Source organism: Spermophilus citellus, assembly GCF_964194105.1.
Source record: "Spermophilus citellus genome assembly, chromosome: 7".
NCBI classification, from domain to species: domain Eukaryota; kingdom Metazoa; phylum Chordata; class Mammalia; order Rodentia; family Sciuridae; genus Spermophilus; species Spermophilus citellus.
In genome coordinates this window covers 83802593-83822353 of record NC_138188.1, presented here as the reverse complement: position 1 = coordinate 83822353, position 19761 = coordinate 83802593, and the positions used below count along the sequence as shown (strand labels likewise).

Here is a 19761-nt window from a genome sequence, read left to right as displayed (position 1 = left end):
GTATTAAAAAGTTACATATCAGAATGTTTTCCAAAATTATAATAAAAGAGGAGGTAACATCATTCTCATGGTGTATGATATTATTGAGATTGCTTGCCAAAGCTAGTCTTAATAATTTTTAATCAGGTCTCGTGCACTCTAACATAACATAAGCACCAAAGGTAACCTTAGAATATGTACATTTTAGTTTCAATTAATTAAAAATGGGAATAACCTCTTTCAGTATTTTAATATTTACTCTTGTATCCCCACAACTACCACAGTACTTGTCATAAAATTGGCTCTGCATAAATATTAAATAAATAATATGTCAAATTGTGGTGACACCTATATAGTTCTGGAGTTCAACATCATTCTGCTCCCCAACATTCTCCTTCCTAAGATTATTTTTAGATGATTTGACTATTTAAATCAGAAAAGCCATAGTATATGTATGCATTTAATGCAGAATGCAGTATTTAAACTTCTGATATATTCTCTCTGAGACTTAAAATCTGCTCTGTAAAATTAAGTACTTTAGGAAATCTCAGACATTTATGCTTTTTAAAAACACAATGTATAAACTTTTCTAAACCATTTTTCAAGGTCGTCCTCCAAAACTTACTCAGACTCCACCTCCTCGAAACAGCAATGACCTTAAAAATACTACAGCCCCTCCCAGAATAGCCAAAGGTATGCCTACTTTTAATGCAAGAATGTGCTATTTTCTGGATTTGTGCTATAATTTTCCATAAATATATTTTAAAATATTATAAAATAAATTTATCTTTAATATCTTAAATTATAAAATAAATTTAATATCTTAAATTTATCTTAAATGTTGGAATAGATAAAAATTAATTTAAAAACTTTTTTTCAGGTCGTGCCCCCAAATTTACTCAACCACTACAACCTCGAAGTAACAATGAATTTCCTGCACAGACAGAACAAACAACCACCACTCCTGATATCAAAAATACTACTGTAACTCCACATGTAACCAAAGGTATGCAAATGTAAAACGCTGCTTAGGAGTGTTTTGTTTTCAACAGATTTTACAGCTTTTAAACTTTTGGTTTCTTTCTCTCTAACAATACTTTTTAAGTGTTAAAAAAAAATTAATTTTCCTTAGGGGAAAGACTAACAGTATTCATCTAAGTGCTATTCTTTGGCACCATGTAAAATTGTTATTCATATAGTTAGAGCTTTCCCCTTTCCAGCTAATCACATTGGTCTCAGGCTTAGACATGCAGTATTTCTAGAAATTACTAAAATTAAAGCCAAATACCTCTTATTTTGAATTACTAAAAATAAGGACAACTTGTCAGTATCTTATGTTAATTTTTCTTTATTGTTTTATATTACTATAGTATCCCCCCAAATTACCACAGTGCCTGACACATTGTTGGTCTTCATAAATAGGAAGTCAGTTTTTTTGCCCCTGATTATGTATTAATTTGCTGGATAGAGAAGTCATTGGCTAAAAGGGAAAATTTTTAAAAAGCTTTGGTCTTATTTATAATTATGATGTTTTTCAGATTGCATATACAAATGAAGTAGAATTTGCTTTCAAATATTGTTACAAACGATAAGTAAAATTAAATCTCACATTAAAATATCAAAATAATGTAGTGTTACATTCAGATACACAAAACATTTAAAATGTACAAAATTATTCCTATTAATATTTGAAAAACAAAATTTCAGTTTTACTCAGGAAGAAAACATCAGTATCATAATGGAATTAGTATCAATGCTGACAGATGGAAAGCATACTCATTTTCAGAGCAGTCAGTTCATGCAGAGTAACTTGTGCAATAGAGAACTTTAGTTATTCTGATTTTCTAAAAATTTGCCTGGACTCAGAGACTTTCTCCCTCTGTCTTATATCATTTTCTTTCTTGTCTTCTGAAGCATTTTCACAATTTCATTTTCATGCTGCAGGAAAAGCTAGAGAAGCAAGAGTTCTCAGAAGCAAGAGATCAAGAAACTCTTGATCTTCTACCAGTTTGTAGAAGGCATGTACATCTGCCAGGATGGAAGAATATTCTTTTGAAAGTATTACTCACCTTAAAATCTAATTATAGAATCTCAAAACCTCAAGCCTAAAAGCATCTTTAAAGTCTTTTATTCCAAAGTAGGAGCTGTGGAAGCTTAAAAAGAATAACAAAGAATGAGCTAGTCTTTAATTGAAGACTCTTGACTTCTTTTCTTTGGGATGGTGGTCTGTGGAGTTTTTCTTTTAAACCCAAGCTGATGTTTTAAAGCCTCTGATTTACACTGCATCCATGTAAACCTGATTGTTCTCTCCAGTTTCACAAACTTTTAGGGAAGAAACACAATTGCTTTTCTGAATTGAGTGCTTTAGCCTGAGTCATGTGTTTTTGTTTTGTTTTGTTTTGTTTTGTTTTTAATGCACCTCTCCTCCTCCATGTTTATGACTAGGCCCAGAGTGATTGGAGAAAGTCATGTCAGGATCAAATGTGTGCTGGCAGTCTTTCTGATTTCCCTAGTGAACCTTTCTGTGTGTTCTCAACTGGAGCTATTTGAAATGCTCTCAATATTTTTGAAACACTTGACCAAGAGATCTTCACATATTCTCAGATAACTCTCCAGCTTTATACAGAAAGTAGAAGCCCATTAGAAGGAAACTCCCTTCTTGAGGAACCTACTGAACTGAGAGGAACCTACTGCTTTACCTGTGTTCTCTGGTAACTGCACTGATAAAGAGGGTTCCTTGTGCTGCCCAAGGCTCATCACATCACCTGTCCCTTGATGCCTGCCCATCCATTGACTTCATTTCTTTTTTGGTGGTGCTGGGGATTAAACCCACAGCCTTGTGCATGCGAGGCAAGCACTTTACCATCTGAGCTATACCCCCAGCCCTCCATCCATTGACTTCTGAGAGACTTAATATTGAATATCTTTTCCCTGTTCTCTCTTCCCTTTTGGATACAGTTTTAAGCAGTAAAGATGACGCTACATGTTAGATTCACCAAAGTGTCTGGCTCTTAGTCTCTAGTGCTGCTATTATCATCCTCATGGTTAGGAGGGGACTGTAGGATGAAGAAACTAATATTGTATGTGACCTTGGGCAGACCTCTTTCTGTATATGTGCACAAGATTCCTCATGTGTGGCATGAAATAAGGGTATTAAATGATCTCTAAGTCCTTGTCAGCTCCAGCATTGTGTCCATTTCTGACCTGTTGGTACACATATTCTGCCATTATGACACTATTTTCAATTTCTAGATGACATTCCTACTGTAAGGAGGATACCATGATTCACTTATTCTTTTCATGATTGGATATTCAAATTTTATCAGTTTTTCACTCTTATACAGAAGTAGGAATGAACATCTTTAAAGATATATCTTTGGATGTCTTCTTAATTTCTTCTCAAGAGTAAATTCTAGATGTAGACTTGCCAACTATAATAGGTTTTATGCATATTACTAAAAAAAATCAACCAGAAATATAGTATCAGTTTATATTCACATTTAAAAGTTTAAAAATATACCTGTTTTCTGGCATGCTCTTAACAATTAGTTTTTCTTTTAAATATTTGCCAATTTGATAAGCAAAAAATAGTGTCTTATTCTTGTTTTAACTTATTTTTGATTACTAGTGAGGTTAATGTTTAATGCTTATTTGTATTTTTTAATGTATTCTTAATTGATTTTCATTTTTTATTGTTTGCTTTTGACTTGTAAAGTCCTATATTCTTTAACCCTTTACCATATGCAGAAAATATATTTCCCCAGTTTTTCATTTGTCTTTCAATTTTTATTGGTGGTTTAAAACTTATGAAAAACGTACAAATGTGGAATGAATAGTGTAGTCAACACCCACAGATCTATGGTGGCTTCTTCAGTTGTTACCGCTTCCCAGTCTTGTTTCAGTAATGATGTATAAAGCACTTTTTAAGATAGGAAAGTGTGGAACATTGTATTGGTTAAACCTTTCTGTCTTTTATCTTGTGATTTCTGTCTTTAGTGTTAACCTGGTTTTTATGTTTTATAACTTCAGATGTAGCACTGGCTGCGGTTCTTGTCCCTGTGCTAGTCATGGTCCTCACTACACTTATCCTCATATTAGTGTGCGCTTGGCATTGGAGAAACAGGTTAGTACAGAGCTAATTCACCTGACTGGTCCAGGGGGTGAAGGTACATTCCTAAGTGTAATAGAAACTTTTAAGAAGATAAACCACGTACAGTGTGATTCATCTATTTGATGAGAGAGTAATCATTAGAATAAAAATTACATGTTTCTCCTTTTTTCCCCATTAAAAACTGGTAAGTTCTGCAGTTACTAAGATAGATGGGAAGAGACAGCAAGATTAATTAAACCAGGCAGAAACACTGATTCTAGAGAATGGGAAGACATAAAAGGAGAGATGTTTCACAGCAACCTCAAAGGGTACATGACTGGTTACCTACTAAGAAAGGAAGGATTTAGGGAATCTGAGGTTTCTGACTTTTTCAGTTAGACTAGTAGTAATGACATGAGTGGAGAATGAGGATAAGTTGTTCAGCCAGTCAACAAATATTTCCAGATTTGACTGCTACTCTATGCTAAGTATTGAACCCAGAGCTGGGGAGTCCAGTGATGAACCCCAAGCTTACAGTGCAGAAAGCTGTCAGCCACGGCCTACCAGAGAATCCATGCCATGGAAGGAAACTGGAGAAGCATATGGATCCCAGATGCCTGGTGTTGGGAAGGCTGAACAGAGCCCAATGTGAGGGCACTAGGGAAAGGGAGAAGGGGAACGAGTTTTGGCAAAGTCCAGAGAGGAGAGTGCATGATGAATTCAGTGAACTGAACAATAGTAATAGTAATGATGAGGCCAGCAGCATAAATAACTTGCCTAAGGTCACTGTCTAGTACTGGCAGAGTGGAGTATTGGACCGGGCATAGGATCATGTGTTCTTATTCACTGCTGCTACCAAAGTACAACAAACAAATAAAGGATAATGCACTGATGGAAGCACAGGGCCTGAGGGTGAGGATAGGGGAGCAGAATTGTTGAGAGAGGGTCAGGGTCACATCCTGAGATCAATTTAGAGTGGTGTCTAAAAGACCCTTGGATATTTAGACTCCCCAGAGGTGGTGGGATACATGCCTGGTGTTCAGGACAAAAGGGCTGAATTGGAGAATTGGAATTACTACTAAGAATGGAGTCAAAATTGCAGTGATTAGCTTCATGACAAGGAGTTAAGGAACAGATACCATTAAGGGACTGTGGAAAAGGGGAAAAAGTGAATAAATAAACACAGCTCTAACTTATTGAATCATTAACCCATGACAACCACTGTTCTAAACAATTATATGAAGCTTTGTGAACATGAAATTCAGTTTGTATAATCCTTTGTAGTACAACCCTTGGTAATACTCATACCATTAATTTTTGTTCTAACCATTTAAGATAACTTATATTTAGAAAAAAAATATTGATATTTAAAAAATTAATCTTACAATAGAGGATTATCAGGGAGAATTTTGTTTAATGAACAGTCTTACTGTGGTGCACCACCCATGAAGCTAATTTAGTGGTCTTTTATTCGGTACTGAGCCTTTGGGGTACTTAGATCTCCCCTTGGGAACCATCCTGGCATCCCATGTGTAGACTGTCCAAGGTGTGAGATCTCTGCCCTAGCTCTACCGTGTAGTGTGATTTAGTGTGATTTCTTCAGGGCTACTTTTTCTTAGCTTAATTTTGCAGCCCACCTGCCTCTTGCCTCCTCCAAATTCCATCACCTGCGTGCGATGTGGGCAAGATCTTACTATTTATTTTTCATTCAAGTTTTGATTAACAGTTTTAATGCATAACTTCACTTATAAGAATTTACATTATACTTTATTTTGAATTCCTGAAATATAAATATAGCCAGGCTTTAAAATGAGGAATCACTTAATATTAACAATAAACACATAGTAGGAAAATCAAATGGCTTTGAGTTCTTTATAAAAGCCACTTTTGTGATACTGAGAAAATTAAAGAGACTCCTTACCCTCGTTTATAGACTAATTTCTGTTTTCTCATTATCCTGCAGAGCAAGCTAGTTTAGTTAAATTAGAGTTACATACTCTAATCAGAAAATGTTCTTTCATTTATTTTTTTCTTTGTAAAAGCCTCTTTCTAAATGTAATTCTTAACAGAGATTTCTCTTGGAGGGTACAAATCAGAATCCTGTCAGGACGACTAGGAAGTGTCTTGTTAGTTGAGCCGGAGACTCTGTAATGCCTTCCCTCCTTCTGCCACTTGTCAGTGTCAGTGTTAGTGTTAGCATCAACTTACGCTGGGATGGTGGGGGAGCAAAATTTATTCATTTAAGGGTGTAATACACTTTAAACTTTTCTGGAGCCAAGGGCAGTGGAAGAAAATCAAGAAAAAGGAATAAAATCAAGAAAAAGGGAAAATGCTAAATAGAATACTAGAAGATTGTTTTTTAATTCTGTGATTTTGTGGATTGATTGATTTGTTAAATTTACATTTGAAACCCAAACAGACCTAATGTGACTTGATAAGAATAGCCCATCTATCAGGGCTGAGTCTTTGATTTGATTCAGTATTTTAATATTTTTCTTTCTTTATTACTTTTGAGTGGGTAATATGTGAGTAGCAATATAACTTTAACTTATTGAGAGTCCAGAATTTATAATCCACAGCTCTGGAAACTTTGAAAGTCAAATGCAATAAAGGGCCCTCTCAGAACAAGTAGAAATGTGTACTCTTGATTAATTATTCACTCTGGACTTTATGCTGTAGTTTCAGAGATTACATTCCAGAGAATTCATTCTATTTACTTTTGTTTTTTTCTTTTCCCCTGTATTTTTCCAGAAAGAAAAAAACGGAAGGCACCTATGACTTGCCTTACTGGGACCGGGCAGGTAACTCAGGTGGAATTTGCATCTCTCTTCTGTCAGAGGGAAATCCCTCCCCTGCAGGTGGCAGTAGTGGGAGAGCATGGTTCTCAGGCCCACAGAACCCCTCCTCCCCCACCCTGTTAGAAAAGTGGCATTCTTCTTGCGATTTTTTACTGTTCTGCACAATCTTTTAGTTAATAAATAATGAAATAGAAAGTGCAAATTTCTCATAACACGTGCTCTGTTCTTTCTCTTCTGAAATGCTCATCTGGTTTGTCCTATGTCCTCAGTTTCTCTTGAGACCAGCATTCTGTGTGTCCTATGTGAGCATGAGTAAGAAACACAGAACCATGATCCTTTTAACAGCATGTGCATGTCCCTCTGCCAAGTGAAGCCAACAGTTTAGGAGTTCATGAAGTCAGCCATCTCCATAGTGATGAGTTGTCATCTTTTGAATTACTATAAGTGATACCAGAGGCCCCCTGCTGGTCCTCCCCACTTCTACTCTCACTACTAGAACAAGACTGTTCACTGCTGGGACTAGAGTAGAATAGGGCAGTAGTGGGACAGATTATAGTGCTGCTGGCACCCCCAGATGGATCTTGCAAATTATTTTTTGAGAAGAACTTATTAAAAACCATCCCTATAACAGAAGTTCTGTCTGACTACATATGATAACAGTGATTCTTTCCTCATATTTATTCAATAGATTTCTACTGTGTTCTGCTTTGCACTGGATAATCTTAATCATTGCAGAAAATTAGCTTGAATTTGAAGTCTAGTTTATATTAATATATATTATACAAATAAATGGTCTCTTTGGCTTACTGTCACAATGAAGGTTGGTGGAAAGGAATGAAGCAGTTTCTCCCTGCCAAATCAGTGGAACATGAGGAGACCCCTGTGCGCTATAGCAGTAGTGAGGTGAATCATTTGAGTCCAAGAGAAGTCACTACAATGCTGCAAACTGACTCTGCAGGTAACTATATGGCAGCTGTTGGATACCAGGTAGAGGAAGAAATGGCTTAAGTTTTCTGAAAAGTGCTATAGGATTAATAGGATCTTTGATCTTTTTCATATGTTAAATATAAGCTGTATTCTAAGGGTAGACTTTTAAAAAAGATGATCTTGAGAGAACATCTTACATGTTTTATTCATAAATTGGAACATTCATTTCTAAAGACTTGGGGCATCTTGTTTGTTGACCTGGGGTTTGGTTTGGTTTTGTTTGGGGTAGGGCAAAGGTATTAAGACTAGCATTAGGAAAGACAGAGCTTTACAGTATCCTACTGTCCTAGTACACATGCACTTTAAACATTTTCTCATATTTTTGAAAAGGAAAAAATCAGGTATTTTCTAAGACCAATACCGTTCTAAAAATGAAATATTTATTTTGTAATGAAATACTACCTCAATTGAAAGAACGTATACAGTGTATGCGAAATTACATGAATGAGACTTTCTGGCAGATAACTTATTACTGTGAAATACTAGAAAACATTAAGTTTTTAATTTGGGTCTTGTAAGTGGGAAATCCATAACTCGTGTGTTAATAGCAATAACCATTCCATAGAGAAGTATTTTCTCTTAGTGTAACCTGCAGCTACCTCCTTAAATTATGTAATCTCTGTATTAGCAAGAGAACTCTTCTGTTGTGTTTTGTGGTGTCTGCAGAGTATGCACAGCCACTTGTGGGAGGAATTGTTGGTACACTTCATCAGAGATCTACTTTTAAACCAGAAGAAGGAAAAGAAGCAGGCTATGCAGATCTTGATCCTTACAACTCTCCAGTGCAAGAAGTGTATCATGCCTATGCTGAACCACTGCCAATTACTGGACCTGAGTACGCAACCCCCATCATCATGGACATGTCAGGGCACCCCACAGCTTCAGTTGGTCTGCCCTCCACATCTACTTTCAAAGCTACAGGGAACCAACCTCCCACTTTAGTGGGAACATATAATACACTTCTCTCCAGGACCGACAGCTGCTCCTCAGCCCGAGCCCAGTATGATACCCCAAAAGGTGGGAAGCCAGGACCAGCTGTCCCAGATGAATTGGTGTACCAGGTGCCCCAGAGCACGCAGGAAGTGTCGGGAGCAGACAGGGATGGGGAGTGTGATGTTTTTAAAGAAATCCTTTGAAGTTAATGCTGCTTTTTACAAAGCATCAATTTAAAGCACATGGCCTTTTTTTTTTAATTAGTTGTAGTAATATATAGAATGTATTACATATCTGTCACTGAAGTGGTTGGGAAAATGTGGTGACCGAGGTACAGGAAACTACTTATCTCGCTTAAAAGGTGTTGCTGTGGCACAATTACTGCTTGCCTGATAATTTTGAACATCTGTTTGTTACTACTGTAAAACACTATTTTTAATACAGAAAAAGCTCCCTATAATGCACTTCAGAGAAACTGAAAATCACTGAGAGTATTTATTACCAATGCTGCAGGTACATTAATGAACTCAAGAGATGGTTCTATAAGCCTGACTGGCAATAACGCATGGTACTGTTCTTGAAATATCTAATGGCTTGAATTCTCCCTTTGTGAAAGGTGGGTACTCTCATGCTTTCCTCCTCTTCTGTTCCTTTATTACTTTCTGTATTCTTTTTTGAAAATAATTAATGAGATAAGGTTTGATTTGACCACAACCATACACCCTGGTATCTCCTTAGGAAGATCCATGTTGGAAAAGTGACCGACTTTCCCCTCTTGATACTTTTAAGAGTTGAAGCAGTTCATGGACCTGGTCTCATCCCTGCTTATTCTTTCTGCCCCAGGGCCCATTGTGGCTAGCCCCATTCATGTGTTTATAAAATATTTTATTGCAGTAGGTGATGCTTGCATTATCAGTCTCATGAATTCAGATCCTCTGATGTCTTCAAGTGTACTTCTTAAGGTGGAAACAGAAGAGAAACAATTTAGAAAAGTCCTAAAGGAGACTCTCCCCTCTTCACTCAGAAGTAATATAAACTACCTTCAAAAACTACAACAAAAAGTAACCAGAACTTGTCCTCTTTGGAGATATATACATATAAAAAATATATGTGTGTGTATACACATACACATATATACACACATAGGTATACATACATATAAATTTTTTTAGTGTCATGGTATTTTATAATTTTAGTCAAATTAAATATTTTATATATTCACTTTTACCCAGTAAAACTAGTATAAGAAATAGAAACCCAACACGTGTTCTTTGATACTGTGTGATTGTGCCTTGTGTGTGTGGTAAGAGGTGTCAGTAGTCCTTTGTTGTCATAGCTAGGGAACAGACATCATCACATCCTGCCAATGAAATTGTTTTTGATACCTCCTGGCAACTTCCTTGTTGCCACTTGTTCATGACCTGCCCAGAACTAGTTTCAGATGGAGTAAATTAGATATCATCTGTAATATATTAGCCTATATCGAAAATCCCATTTTTAAATGTCTTTAGACTGGCAAGACAATGTAAGCTCACCATGATAAAAATATATGAATTTGACATTCCCTTTATCGTAAACTTTAGTGTGTAGACTAAATGTTAAAATGTATTTTTCCATCAGGTTCTAGATATTTCTGTTGGCTCATGCCAGCAGATTATGATGTTTGAATAAAGTTGAACAGTATTTATTTTGCTCACTTCCACAAGTGCATCAGTATTTTTAAAAAGATTGCTTCTAAATGAGAACTGTTTATTTCTGCAGCTTCCCTGCCTTCTTGTTCAATTTTGTTGGTTTTATTTTCATTTGCTTTTCGTTTTTCAAACTTAGAGGCACAATTTTCACTCATTGAAAACTCAATGCATATTTTTAAACAAAAAGCACAGATGTTGTACTTTTATTAAACCATAAGTGAATTTGTAAAGCACATGTATTAATGCAGTTATCCCCTTTCAGGTGGGAACAGAGTAAACCATTTTGTTGTTTATATTCATCCTTAGTACACAGGGAATATTCTTTTCCTCAAGTCATATGCCTGTTTGAAGCTTTAAGAGAGATGTTTCAATAACTATTGCATTTTCCCAAAGAAACTTGCTATTTTTGTATAATTGTGCAACCTGATCATTTTCCCTGGAGCTTTTTTTTTTTAATCTTTCTTTCAATGAGAGGCAAATGTTTTCTGAAATGATGCATATTTTAAGACTTGATTCATATTGCCACTGTGCTGTTGTCCTTGAACTACCAATGATTTTAATAAAATAGTTTTTACTATTTTTATATATTTTACTTTCCAGATGAATTGCTGAGCCTGATTCAAATGGTTTTTCTGGTTTTGTAGTTTGGTTTGTTTTCATATTAGAATTCTTTATTTCTGGTTTTTATTACATTTATATGTCTGATATATACAGCTTTGGAGACAATCAAGTAACAACTAAAAATGTGAAAGTAACTATTGTTGTCAAAATTCCCTTGAATTTTTTTATTCTTTGCTTGAAATATTTAAGACTTAGTCACTGTGGGTTATTGGATTAAATTTTTTCCTGATAATACAAATATAGAAATAGAATCAGACAGTGATGTGGCAAGTGTGGCCATTACTGACTTCATAAAATTACACTGACTTGGCTGTTACTTGATTCTAGGAACCAGCACAGTTGAAGACATTGTTAATTATGATTTATATTTTATTAAATGCTGTAAGTCTAAATCTTGTTGAATGTGCCAGGTCTAGTCCAGTTATTTAAGTTCACGTTTCATTATTTGCACTTTGTATTGAACAATGGGTTTACTCAATGGTGAAAATGGTTGAAGCAGAGAATTTATACACAGGTTAAAATCACAATGTTATATGTACACTTGCCTCTCCTCTTCCCTCTCCTAGAAGGGGAGAGCAGAATGTGAGGTCATCCATCTGAATGTGGCCACAAAGCTGTGGAGAGTGGTAAGTCCAGAGCATCTTTGCCTTGGTTCCATATTGTCACCTGGAGAGCTAAAGGGCTATAGAAACACCATGTCAGATGAGGCACCTAGAAAGAACTAGTAGATTATGTGGGACATTGAAAGCTTTTTCAACTCTTAAGAGAACTGATGAAACTCTGCCTTTAAAAGAAGAAAACAAAAATTTATTAGCTCTGCCTTTTGATTCTGAACTTAGTCCCTAAACTGAAAAATGCAAATAGGCATTGGATGTTATTAAAATACTTTTTAAGTCAACTGTGGCACCAGTTCTCATTTAATTCAACTTGTGACTAGTTTCTTTTACTTTTTTCTTTTATTTGGCACTGGGAATGGTAGAAATGAAACATGAATTGGAATATATATTGGAAGTAAAAATGGTTTGGGTGTCAGTTATATTCTCCCAGAATGTACTTTTCTTACCTCGGCATGTACTGTAGTCACTCAGTATTTGTATATGTTGCTAGAATAGATTGTACAAATAGTGAGATTTTAATGTGTTAATGTGTTTTTAATAAATTGTATATTTGTGTCTTGCTCAGATTATTTGGCTTAAAGAAACTTGAGATTTGTAGATTTTGTCACACTACATAAAATGCCAGATATCTCAATATTCACTTCAGTCATCAATTTTATGGCCGTTATTACCATGATCATACTAACTTTTGAAAATGCCACTATTTTTTTTCCCTTTGCCGAGCACCATCCTTTCTGAAGCTCTATTCGTTTTATATAAACTGTACTTTAGTAGCCAGGCTGCCTCCTATGGCTGTGTGTTGTAAGGGAAATATCCCACAGAATGCAGAGGATTCTGGTCTAGTACCACCATTTCCTCATCCAAGTTATCAGAAGAATCAAATAAAACTGAGGCACTAGGCAAATGTATGCTGGTATTAACAGAACATAGTCCTTATAATTAGTGTCTGAACTCAGTTAAATCAACTACTAGTTTTCTGTGTCTCCCATTGCTTTTAAGTATTTCATTTTGGCCCTTTGTATACTCAAGCAGGATGCTTGTCAGTAACATTGATGTTTCCCAATGATATCTATTTTTCAGCATAGTAATTCTTCTTTTATAAATAAACTCAGACGTCTTCTGACAGCTTTTAATTCCATTGTTATAATCTCTGCTTTTCTCTTCCTTTCTCCTTCACCTCTTATTCTCTTACCCCCAAAGAACCTTTGGTTCTATTCATAAAATTTGGAAAAGAAACCAGCTTACCACATTCGTAGGACTAACTTATTTGCATCCGGTTGGATGCTTTGGTGCATCCAAGATAGCCAGGTAAGCTTTTCACTTGAAGATTAAACGTGTGAAAAATTGGGATTTTTCATGAAAATACTTAAGTCTAAAAACAGCTTGACTTTTTTTTTTTTTTTCCTCTCATTTGGTACTGGGGATTTAACCCAGGTTTGCTTTACCACTGAGATGCATCCCCAGCCCTATTTATTTTTTGAGACCGGGCCTTGCCAAGTTACGGAGGCTGGTTTTGAACTTGTGGTTATCTTTATCAGCCTCCTAAATCACTGGGATTACAAGTGCATACCACCAGTGGCACTGTGGCGCAAACCTGTCATCTCAGCAGCTTGGGAGGCTGAGGCAAGAGGATCGTGAGGTGCAAAGCAACTCAGTGATATAAATAAAATATAAAAAAGGCTGGGGATAGGCTCAGTGGTTGAGTGCCCCTGAGTTCAATCCCTGGTACCAAAAAAAAAAAAAAAAAGTGTGCACACCACCACGCCTGGCAGCTTGATTGTTCTTTCGGCTTAATTTGCTTTGTTTTCCTTACCTTTCCCAATTTACTTCAAATAAAAACTGAAAATTTAATGGATAAATTATGCCAGGCAAAACATGTTTCAGAGTTTTTCCTTCCTTGAGCTTCCCTAGTTTGGCTTCTTTGTAGAAAGTTAGTTTTAATTGTTTAAAATAATACAAAGCAACCAGACTTTAGTAATTGAATTAGTTATTTACTTATCCAGAATTTCACATTTTGTCCATTTCCTTTAACTTAAAAAGAGAAAAAAAAAACACCATCTTTCTTCTACCAAATTATAACTTATCATAATCATTATTTAACTAATTGCAGGGGACAAGAGGGGAAGAGTTAAGCCAGTGTGAACTTAGGTTTCCACAGCCAGGTGGTTGCAGAGTGCTATTTCAGTTCCCCACCTGCCAGGTGTACAGTAGCCAATCAGATCTCTCAGAATTCCATGGTAGTCAAAACTGTTTGGTAAACTAAATCTCCTTGTTAAGAAGTCATGTCCTTTCAGAAGTCTGAGATGAACTCAACTATAAAAAAGATGTTTTAAAACATCTCAAAAACAGTAGCTTATTTAAAAAAAAAATGCAATTAAAACTTTATTTCCCTGATAACTAGCTAGACCTCTCTTGGTTTTCATAAATATATTCACAGAAATTAAGTTGATGGGTATGAGTCACCAAGCAGTCACAGACTTCATATACATAATTTGAAAAGTTTATCGAATATATTTAAAAATAAACTAAAAATTGCAGTATAAAAATAAAAATACTGTTAGCATCATCTTCTGAATCTGGAGGGTCAATCTTGAGTCAAGTTGATTACAAAGTTTTTTTCTATAATGTCTTTCAAAAAGAGCTGTTCTGCAGTCACATTGTGATATGCATTCTGAAGAAGAAAAACAATGTAAAATTACTACATGTCCCAATCTCAAAATATTAACACAGCAATTGAATATTCTGGATCTTAAAAATTCTATATACAAAGCTCGAGTGCTAAGTAACAAGTCACATGGACTTCTGTTACCTTCCTACATTTTTTTCCTTGTTCGTTCTTGTGTAAGAGCATTCCCTAAAGCCCACTCTCTCCACTTGAACTATCACTTGAGTAGAGGCCTCTTCAGACCCTGTGGTATCCTGTGATACAAATCTAGGAACCAAAATTTCAAGTCAGATGGCTTTTTTTTTTTTTTAAATAAAAGCACCAAATTAGAACTTATTTATTTTTCACAATATCTTTAATTTGTTTATTCATTTTTATGTGGTGCTGTGGATTGAACCCAGTGCCTCACATGTGAGAGGCAAGTGCTCTGTCACTGAGCCACAACCCCAGACCCTTGGAACTCATTTAAAAAAAAAAAAAAAAAAAAACTGTCCTGGACATAAGAACCTCCTATAAAGAATGGTTCAGTTTAAGATGTTTTTTTTTTAAATAATTCTGAATCTGGGGGTTGTAGCTCAGTGATAGAGCATTTGTCTAGTTATGTTCAAGGCTCTGGGTTCAAGTCCCAGCACCACAAAAATTTTAAATGATTCTATTCATATTCTAATTTTTCTCAGTTTTAACATTGTTATTTATATGACACTTGTACCACAAGTGCTACAGGAAAGATTAGAGATTGGAGAAATGAGCCTAAAGTCTGTTCTAGGCACCTAAATCTTTAATATTCAAATGTTTGGTTTATGGTCAGGAGCCAAGGGCTGAAGGGACAGAAGACAGGAATAAAATCCAGCCTGAATACTACTACTAGTATAGTTTATGTATTATTTGGGGATGACTTAAGGAGATGTATTTCATGAGATATATCCATATATAGCAGATCACTTCATATGTCAATGTACAGATAACATTTTAATCCTATCACTTGTGGTATCCCACTAATCTAAGAATTAAAAAAATTAAGAAAATCCTCATTCAATTGAAATCCTCAGGATTAAATTCACCACTATTGATCTCTGATCAAGAAAAACACGATCTAGTGAAAAGGCAACCTTTTTAACCATGAAATTTCTTTTGTGGGAGTATGTTGTTCTAGACTATCTTCTCTAACAATACCAAAAATACATGAAGGGCAGGGCTGCAGCTCAGTGGTACAGAGCTTGCATAGCAAGCATGAAGCCCTGGGTTCAATAACTAGCATCCCAGAAAAAAAGTGAAACAAATACATGAAAATAATTACTGTGAGCATAGCCCTGCTTTGGGGTAAATCTGTACATCTCAAAACACAGAGTTGTATTTATACTTAAATAGCACAAACATGGTATAATATCTAAGGTTTGGTACCTATATGGTTTTGATGCACTTGGTAATAACCATGAGATTCTACCAAGGTTCTGAGGTCCACGATTTAGGAATTATTGCTATAGTAAAATAACCTCTGGACTTGAGTCCTAATTTCGGCCTTCAATAGCTTTGTAGCCCCCTTCAAGCTCTCACTCTCTCAAAACTTATCAGTAAAGTGAAAGTGAGAAAAATAATGGGCTTTTCAACCATAACAAAGATTATACCAAAGAATGTTACTGGAAATGATGTGTATGTTACCTTAGTCATCAAAGACATGGTGGCATTTCCATAGTAGTGCAAAGGACTGTTGAGGTCAGAAAAGTTATATTTAAAACCAGCTAGGTGAACTTCGTGACATATGTGAAACGCCAACGTGATGGCAATAATTCCTGTCGTTGGGTGTTTGGGTTTCTAAGAGAGAAATGTAAATTGTTATAAAATGCAAATGAGCTCCTTATTTCCAAAACATTTTGGGTTGACCTAGTCATAAAACAAGGATTTCGGAATATTTAATCAAAAATATTAAGTTCAATCCTCATCATGTCCTATGGCTTAGCCCTCCAGCATCATACCCATCATCCTATATGATCACGTGACACTCTTTACTCTAGTGAAAATAAATTCTCCAGTCATCCTATGCCTACTCCTAAGCACCAGAATAAAACAAAAGAAAAATATACTTGTCTGATCAAATGTTAAACTTATGGTCAAAGTCAAGCAGACATTGAGTACATCTTGCAATCCTATTGCAATTGTCAAGCCCCATTCCTACTTTCCAAGATGACAGATAACTTTCTATTCAACAGCCCATCTTCCTACTTTAAATTGACAATCCTTATTGCTTTGTGAAAATGAAAGCAAACAGAGCTACATCATCTACCCAACTCCAAATCTACCATCTTATCTGCATCTTTACCCACACTTGCAGGCTCACGCCTCTTCACAATGGATGAGATGTCCCTATTGGTGCTATATCTGACCCCTTTACTAGGCAGTGTGTATATCCCATCTCTACCTAACTAAGCTTCTACCCTTAACCACTTTCTCCCCTCAACATCAATATTTTTTCCTCTATTCAATCAGTCCCTTCAGTATATAAACAAACTTCTTGATTCTATGTCATTTTCCAACTTTTACTCATTTCTTAAAAATTTTAGTACCAATGTTTTCTCTAATTTTGGGACTACATTATTGTCCTTCCTCACTTTTCTAGCTTTCCTGTGGTATTTTTAACTATGTGCTGTGGTTTGGATTTATTTCCCCCAAAGGTCCATATGTAAGGCTTTGTCACAATGGTGGCACTAGTGGGACTTTAAGAGGTGAGGCCTGGTGGGAGGCCCCCAGGTCATTACCCTCAAAAGGGATTGTGGGACTCTGGTGTCTTCCTCTTTATATTTCCTGGCTTGAGATGTGATCATAGGCTCCAATATGCACCGTGATGTGCCATCCTTGCCACAAGTTCAAAACATGGAGCCACTCAATCTTGGACTCTTTTCTTCCAAAAATATACCATATTTTTTTCATAAGAGGCCTATTTTGTATATCTCATTGTAGTAATATGAAGTTTCCTAATGAATGCTTCATACGATTCTTTTTAGCCTGAAAAGCCACATGCTTGTCCTAAAGCCAGTCACTCTCCTTGCTGCAGAAGACTGAAGATGAGGCTCTAAAGGATAAGTCTGAACACACAGACCCTAGGAAACCCCAGAAGGGGGCAGGAAGATAAACCCAAAAAACAAAAAAAAAAATCTTAGGGCTTTTTTCCTTTTATCCTGAAAAACAAAGATAATGTCTGCAGGTATCAATCTTACTATTTCAAATAGAGGCCTTAGAAACTACCTCATTGAGCCATGGTTCTCATACAATTTCTGAAAGGTCCCAGACTCTCTATTCTACTTCAGTTGGATATTCAGATTGAAATCATGCAAACATACATACCTGATTTTTGGGAAATGTTTTTGGGAAATGAAGTAGTTCAAAAGCTGCTGTTCTGATAATAAAAGGATCTAATATTCTGATTTGATAAGGTTGATAGATCAAATTTAAGGCTGGTTTCTTCCAAAAACCACTAGTGTTCTGAAATAAAGGGTATAGAAAATAAAATACAGTTGTCTTATTCTTTTGAAGGAAAAACACTAAAGGAATCTGAAGGCAGATCAATTTTGCCAACTTACTATTTTGCCATCTGACAACAGTTCGAACAGCCACTTTAAGTCAAGTGGTTTAAAAGCCGCCAGAATCACTGTACTATTGGGGTCATTGTGACTTTGATCTGAAAAAACAGATTCTGGATAAAAAAGTCGGAAGGTTGTCCTTCTCCCAACTTCCTCTTCATGTTCTAAAACAGGACCATTGTTCATTCTGTGGGTAGCAAGACACACAAGATATATAGACAGGTGGAGAATAAGCCATTTTCATTATAGTTCTCAGAGGCTTCAGAATTGGACAGATAGCCATTTATCTTATGCTCTGAAACCACACAGCCACTGATCAATCTTACATGTAATGGCTAAGGAGATAATTCCTCGCAAGAACTAGCTGTTTGGACACTTCTCAGAGGAGGATATACAATCAATCAACAAGTACATAAAAAAAGGCTCACCATCTCTAGCAGTCAGAGAAATGCAAATCAAAACCACCCTAAGATACCATCTCACTCCAGTAAGATTGGCAGCCACTATGAAGTCAAACAACAACAAGTGCTGGCGAGGATGTGGAGAAAAGGGTACTCTTGTACATTGCTGGTGGGACTGCAAATTGGTGCGGCCAATTTGGAAAGCAGTTTGGAGATTCCTGGGAAAGCTGGGAATGGAACCACCATTTGACCCTGCTATTGCCCTTCTCGGACTATTCCCTGAAGACCTTAAAAGAGCATGCTACAGGGATACTGCCACATCGATGTTCATAGCAGCACAATTCACAATAGCTAGACTGTGGAACCAACCCAGATGCCCTTCAATAGATGAATGGATTAAAAAAATGTGGCATCTATATACAATGGAGTACTATGCAGCAATAAAAAATGACAAAATCATAGAATTTGCAGGGAAATGGATGGCATTAGAGCAGATTATGCTTAGTGAAGCTAGCCAATCCCTAAAAAACAAATACCAAATGTCTTCTTTGATATAATGAGAGCAACTATGAACAGAGCAGAGAGGAAGAGCAGGAAGAAAAGATTAACATTAAACAGAGACATGAGATGGGAGGGAAAGGGAGAGAAAAGGGAAATTGCATGGAAATGAAGGGAGACCCTCATTGCTATACAAAATTACATATAAGAGGTTGTGAGGGGAATGGGAAAATAAACAAGGAGAGAAATGAATTACAGTAGATGGGGTAGAGAGAGAAGATGGGAGGGGAGGGGAGGGGGGATAGTAGGGGATAGGAAAGGTAGCAGAATACAACAATTACTAATAGGGCATTATGTAAAATTGTGGATGTGTAACCGACGTGATTCTGCAATCTGCATTTGGGGTAAAATTGGGAGTTCATAACCCACTTGAATCTAATGTATGAAATATGATATGTCAAGAGCTTTGTAATGTTGTGAACAACCAATAAAAAAAATAAAATTAAAAAGAACTAGCTGTTTGATCAAAGGCAAAAAATGTTCATTTGTATTTTGAAATTAATTGTGGAGCCAAGGATAATTCAATTTTACCTCCAGGAAAAATGAAGACTAAATAAAAGAGATGGGAGCACAGAATACTAGACTTAAAAGAGACCTTGGGAGACAACCACAGAAACACCGTTGGATTTACCCATGAGAGCCCTGAAGACCTAAATATGCCCATGGCCACAGTGTTGTGGCAAGTGGATGTGTGTCTAAGCAACTAACAGATAAGAAGAATCACATTTAAGCTGGCTTGAAGACCCATCAAAATCGTGCTTCTCTGAAGTGCAGAAGCACCATTGTACTGGAGCACCACCAATGAAGGTCTGTTGCTAGAATGAACTAAAGAACAGCAAAAGATCT

At 36.1% G+C, this 19761-nt stretch overlaps 2 protein-coding genes across 10 annotated transcripts in view; one reads left to right on the top strand and one right to left on the bottom strand.

Moving 5' to 3' along the window:
* DCBLD2 (discoidin, CUB and LCCL domain containing 2) overlaps positions 1-12895 on the top strand; it is an 83831-nt gene extending 70936 nt beyond the window's left edge. For 2 of the 4 annotated variants that reach the window (XM_081302611.1, XM_081302612.1), the window contains 6 exons: positions 586-672; positions 860-985; positions 4009-4102; positions 6821-6870; positions 7688-7825; positions 8521-12895. In XM_081302611.1, the coding sequence (XP_081158737.1) occupies positions 586-672; positions 860-985; positions 4009-4102; positions 6821-6870; positions 7688-7825; positions 8521-8990 (965 nt within the window). In that variant the 3' untranslated portion in view covers positions 8991-12895. The remainder of the gene's footprint in view (positions 1-585; positions 673-859; positions 986-4008; positions 4103-6820; positions 6871-7687; positions 7826-8520) is intronic. The other 2 variants (XM_081302610.1, XM_081302609.1) reach the window with 1 other exon arrangement.
* Positions 12896-14169: 1274 nt separating this feature from the next.
* Positions 14170-19761, bottom strand: part of ST3GAL6 (ST3 beta-galactoside alpha-2,3-sialyltransferase 6) — a 61716-nt gene continuing 56124 nt past the window's right edge. For 5 of the 6 annotated variants that reach the window (XM_081302616.1, XM_081302619.1, XM_081302615.1 and 2 more), the window contains 4 exons: positions 17957-18143; positions 17721-17858; positions 16041-16193; positions 14170-14387 (listed from right to left, as the gene is read on the bottom strand). In XM_081302616.1, coding sequence (XP_081158742.1) covers positions 14301-14387; positions 16041-16193; positions 17721-17858; positions 17957-18143 — 565 coding nt within the window. In that variant the 3' untranslated portion in view covers positions 14170-14300. The remainder of the gene's footprint in view (positions 14388-16040; positions 16194-17720; positions 17859-17956; positions 18144-19761) is intronic. The other variant, XM_081302618.1, reaches the window with a different exon arrangement.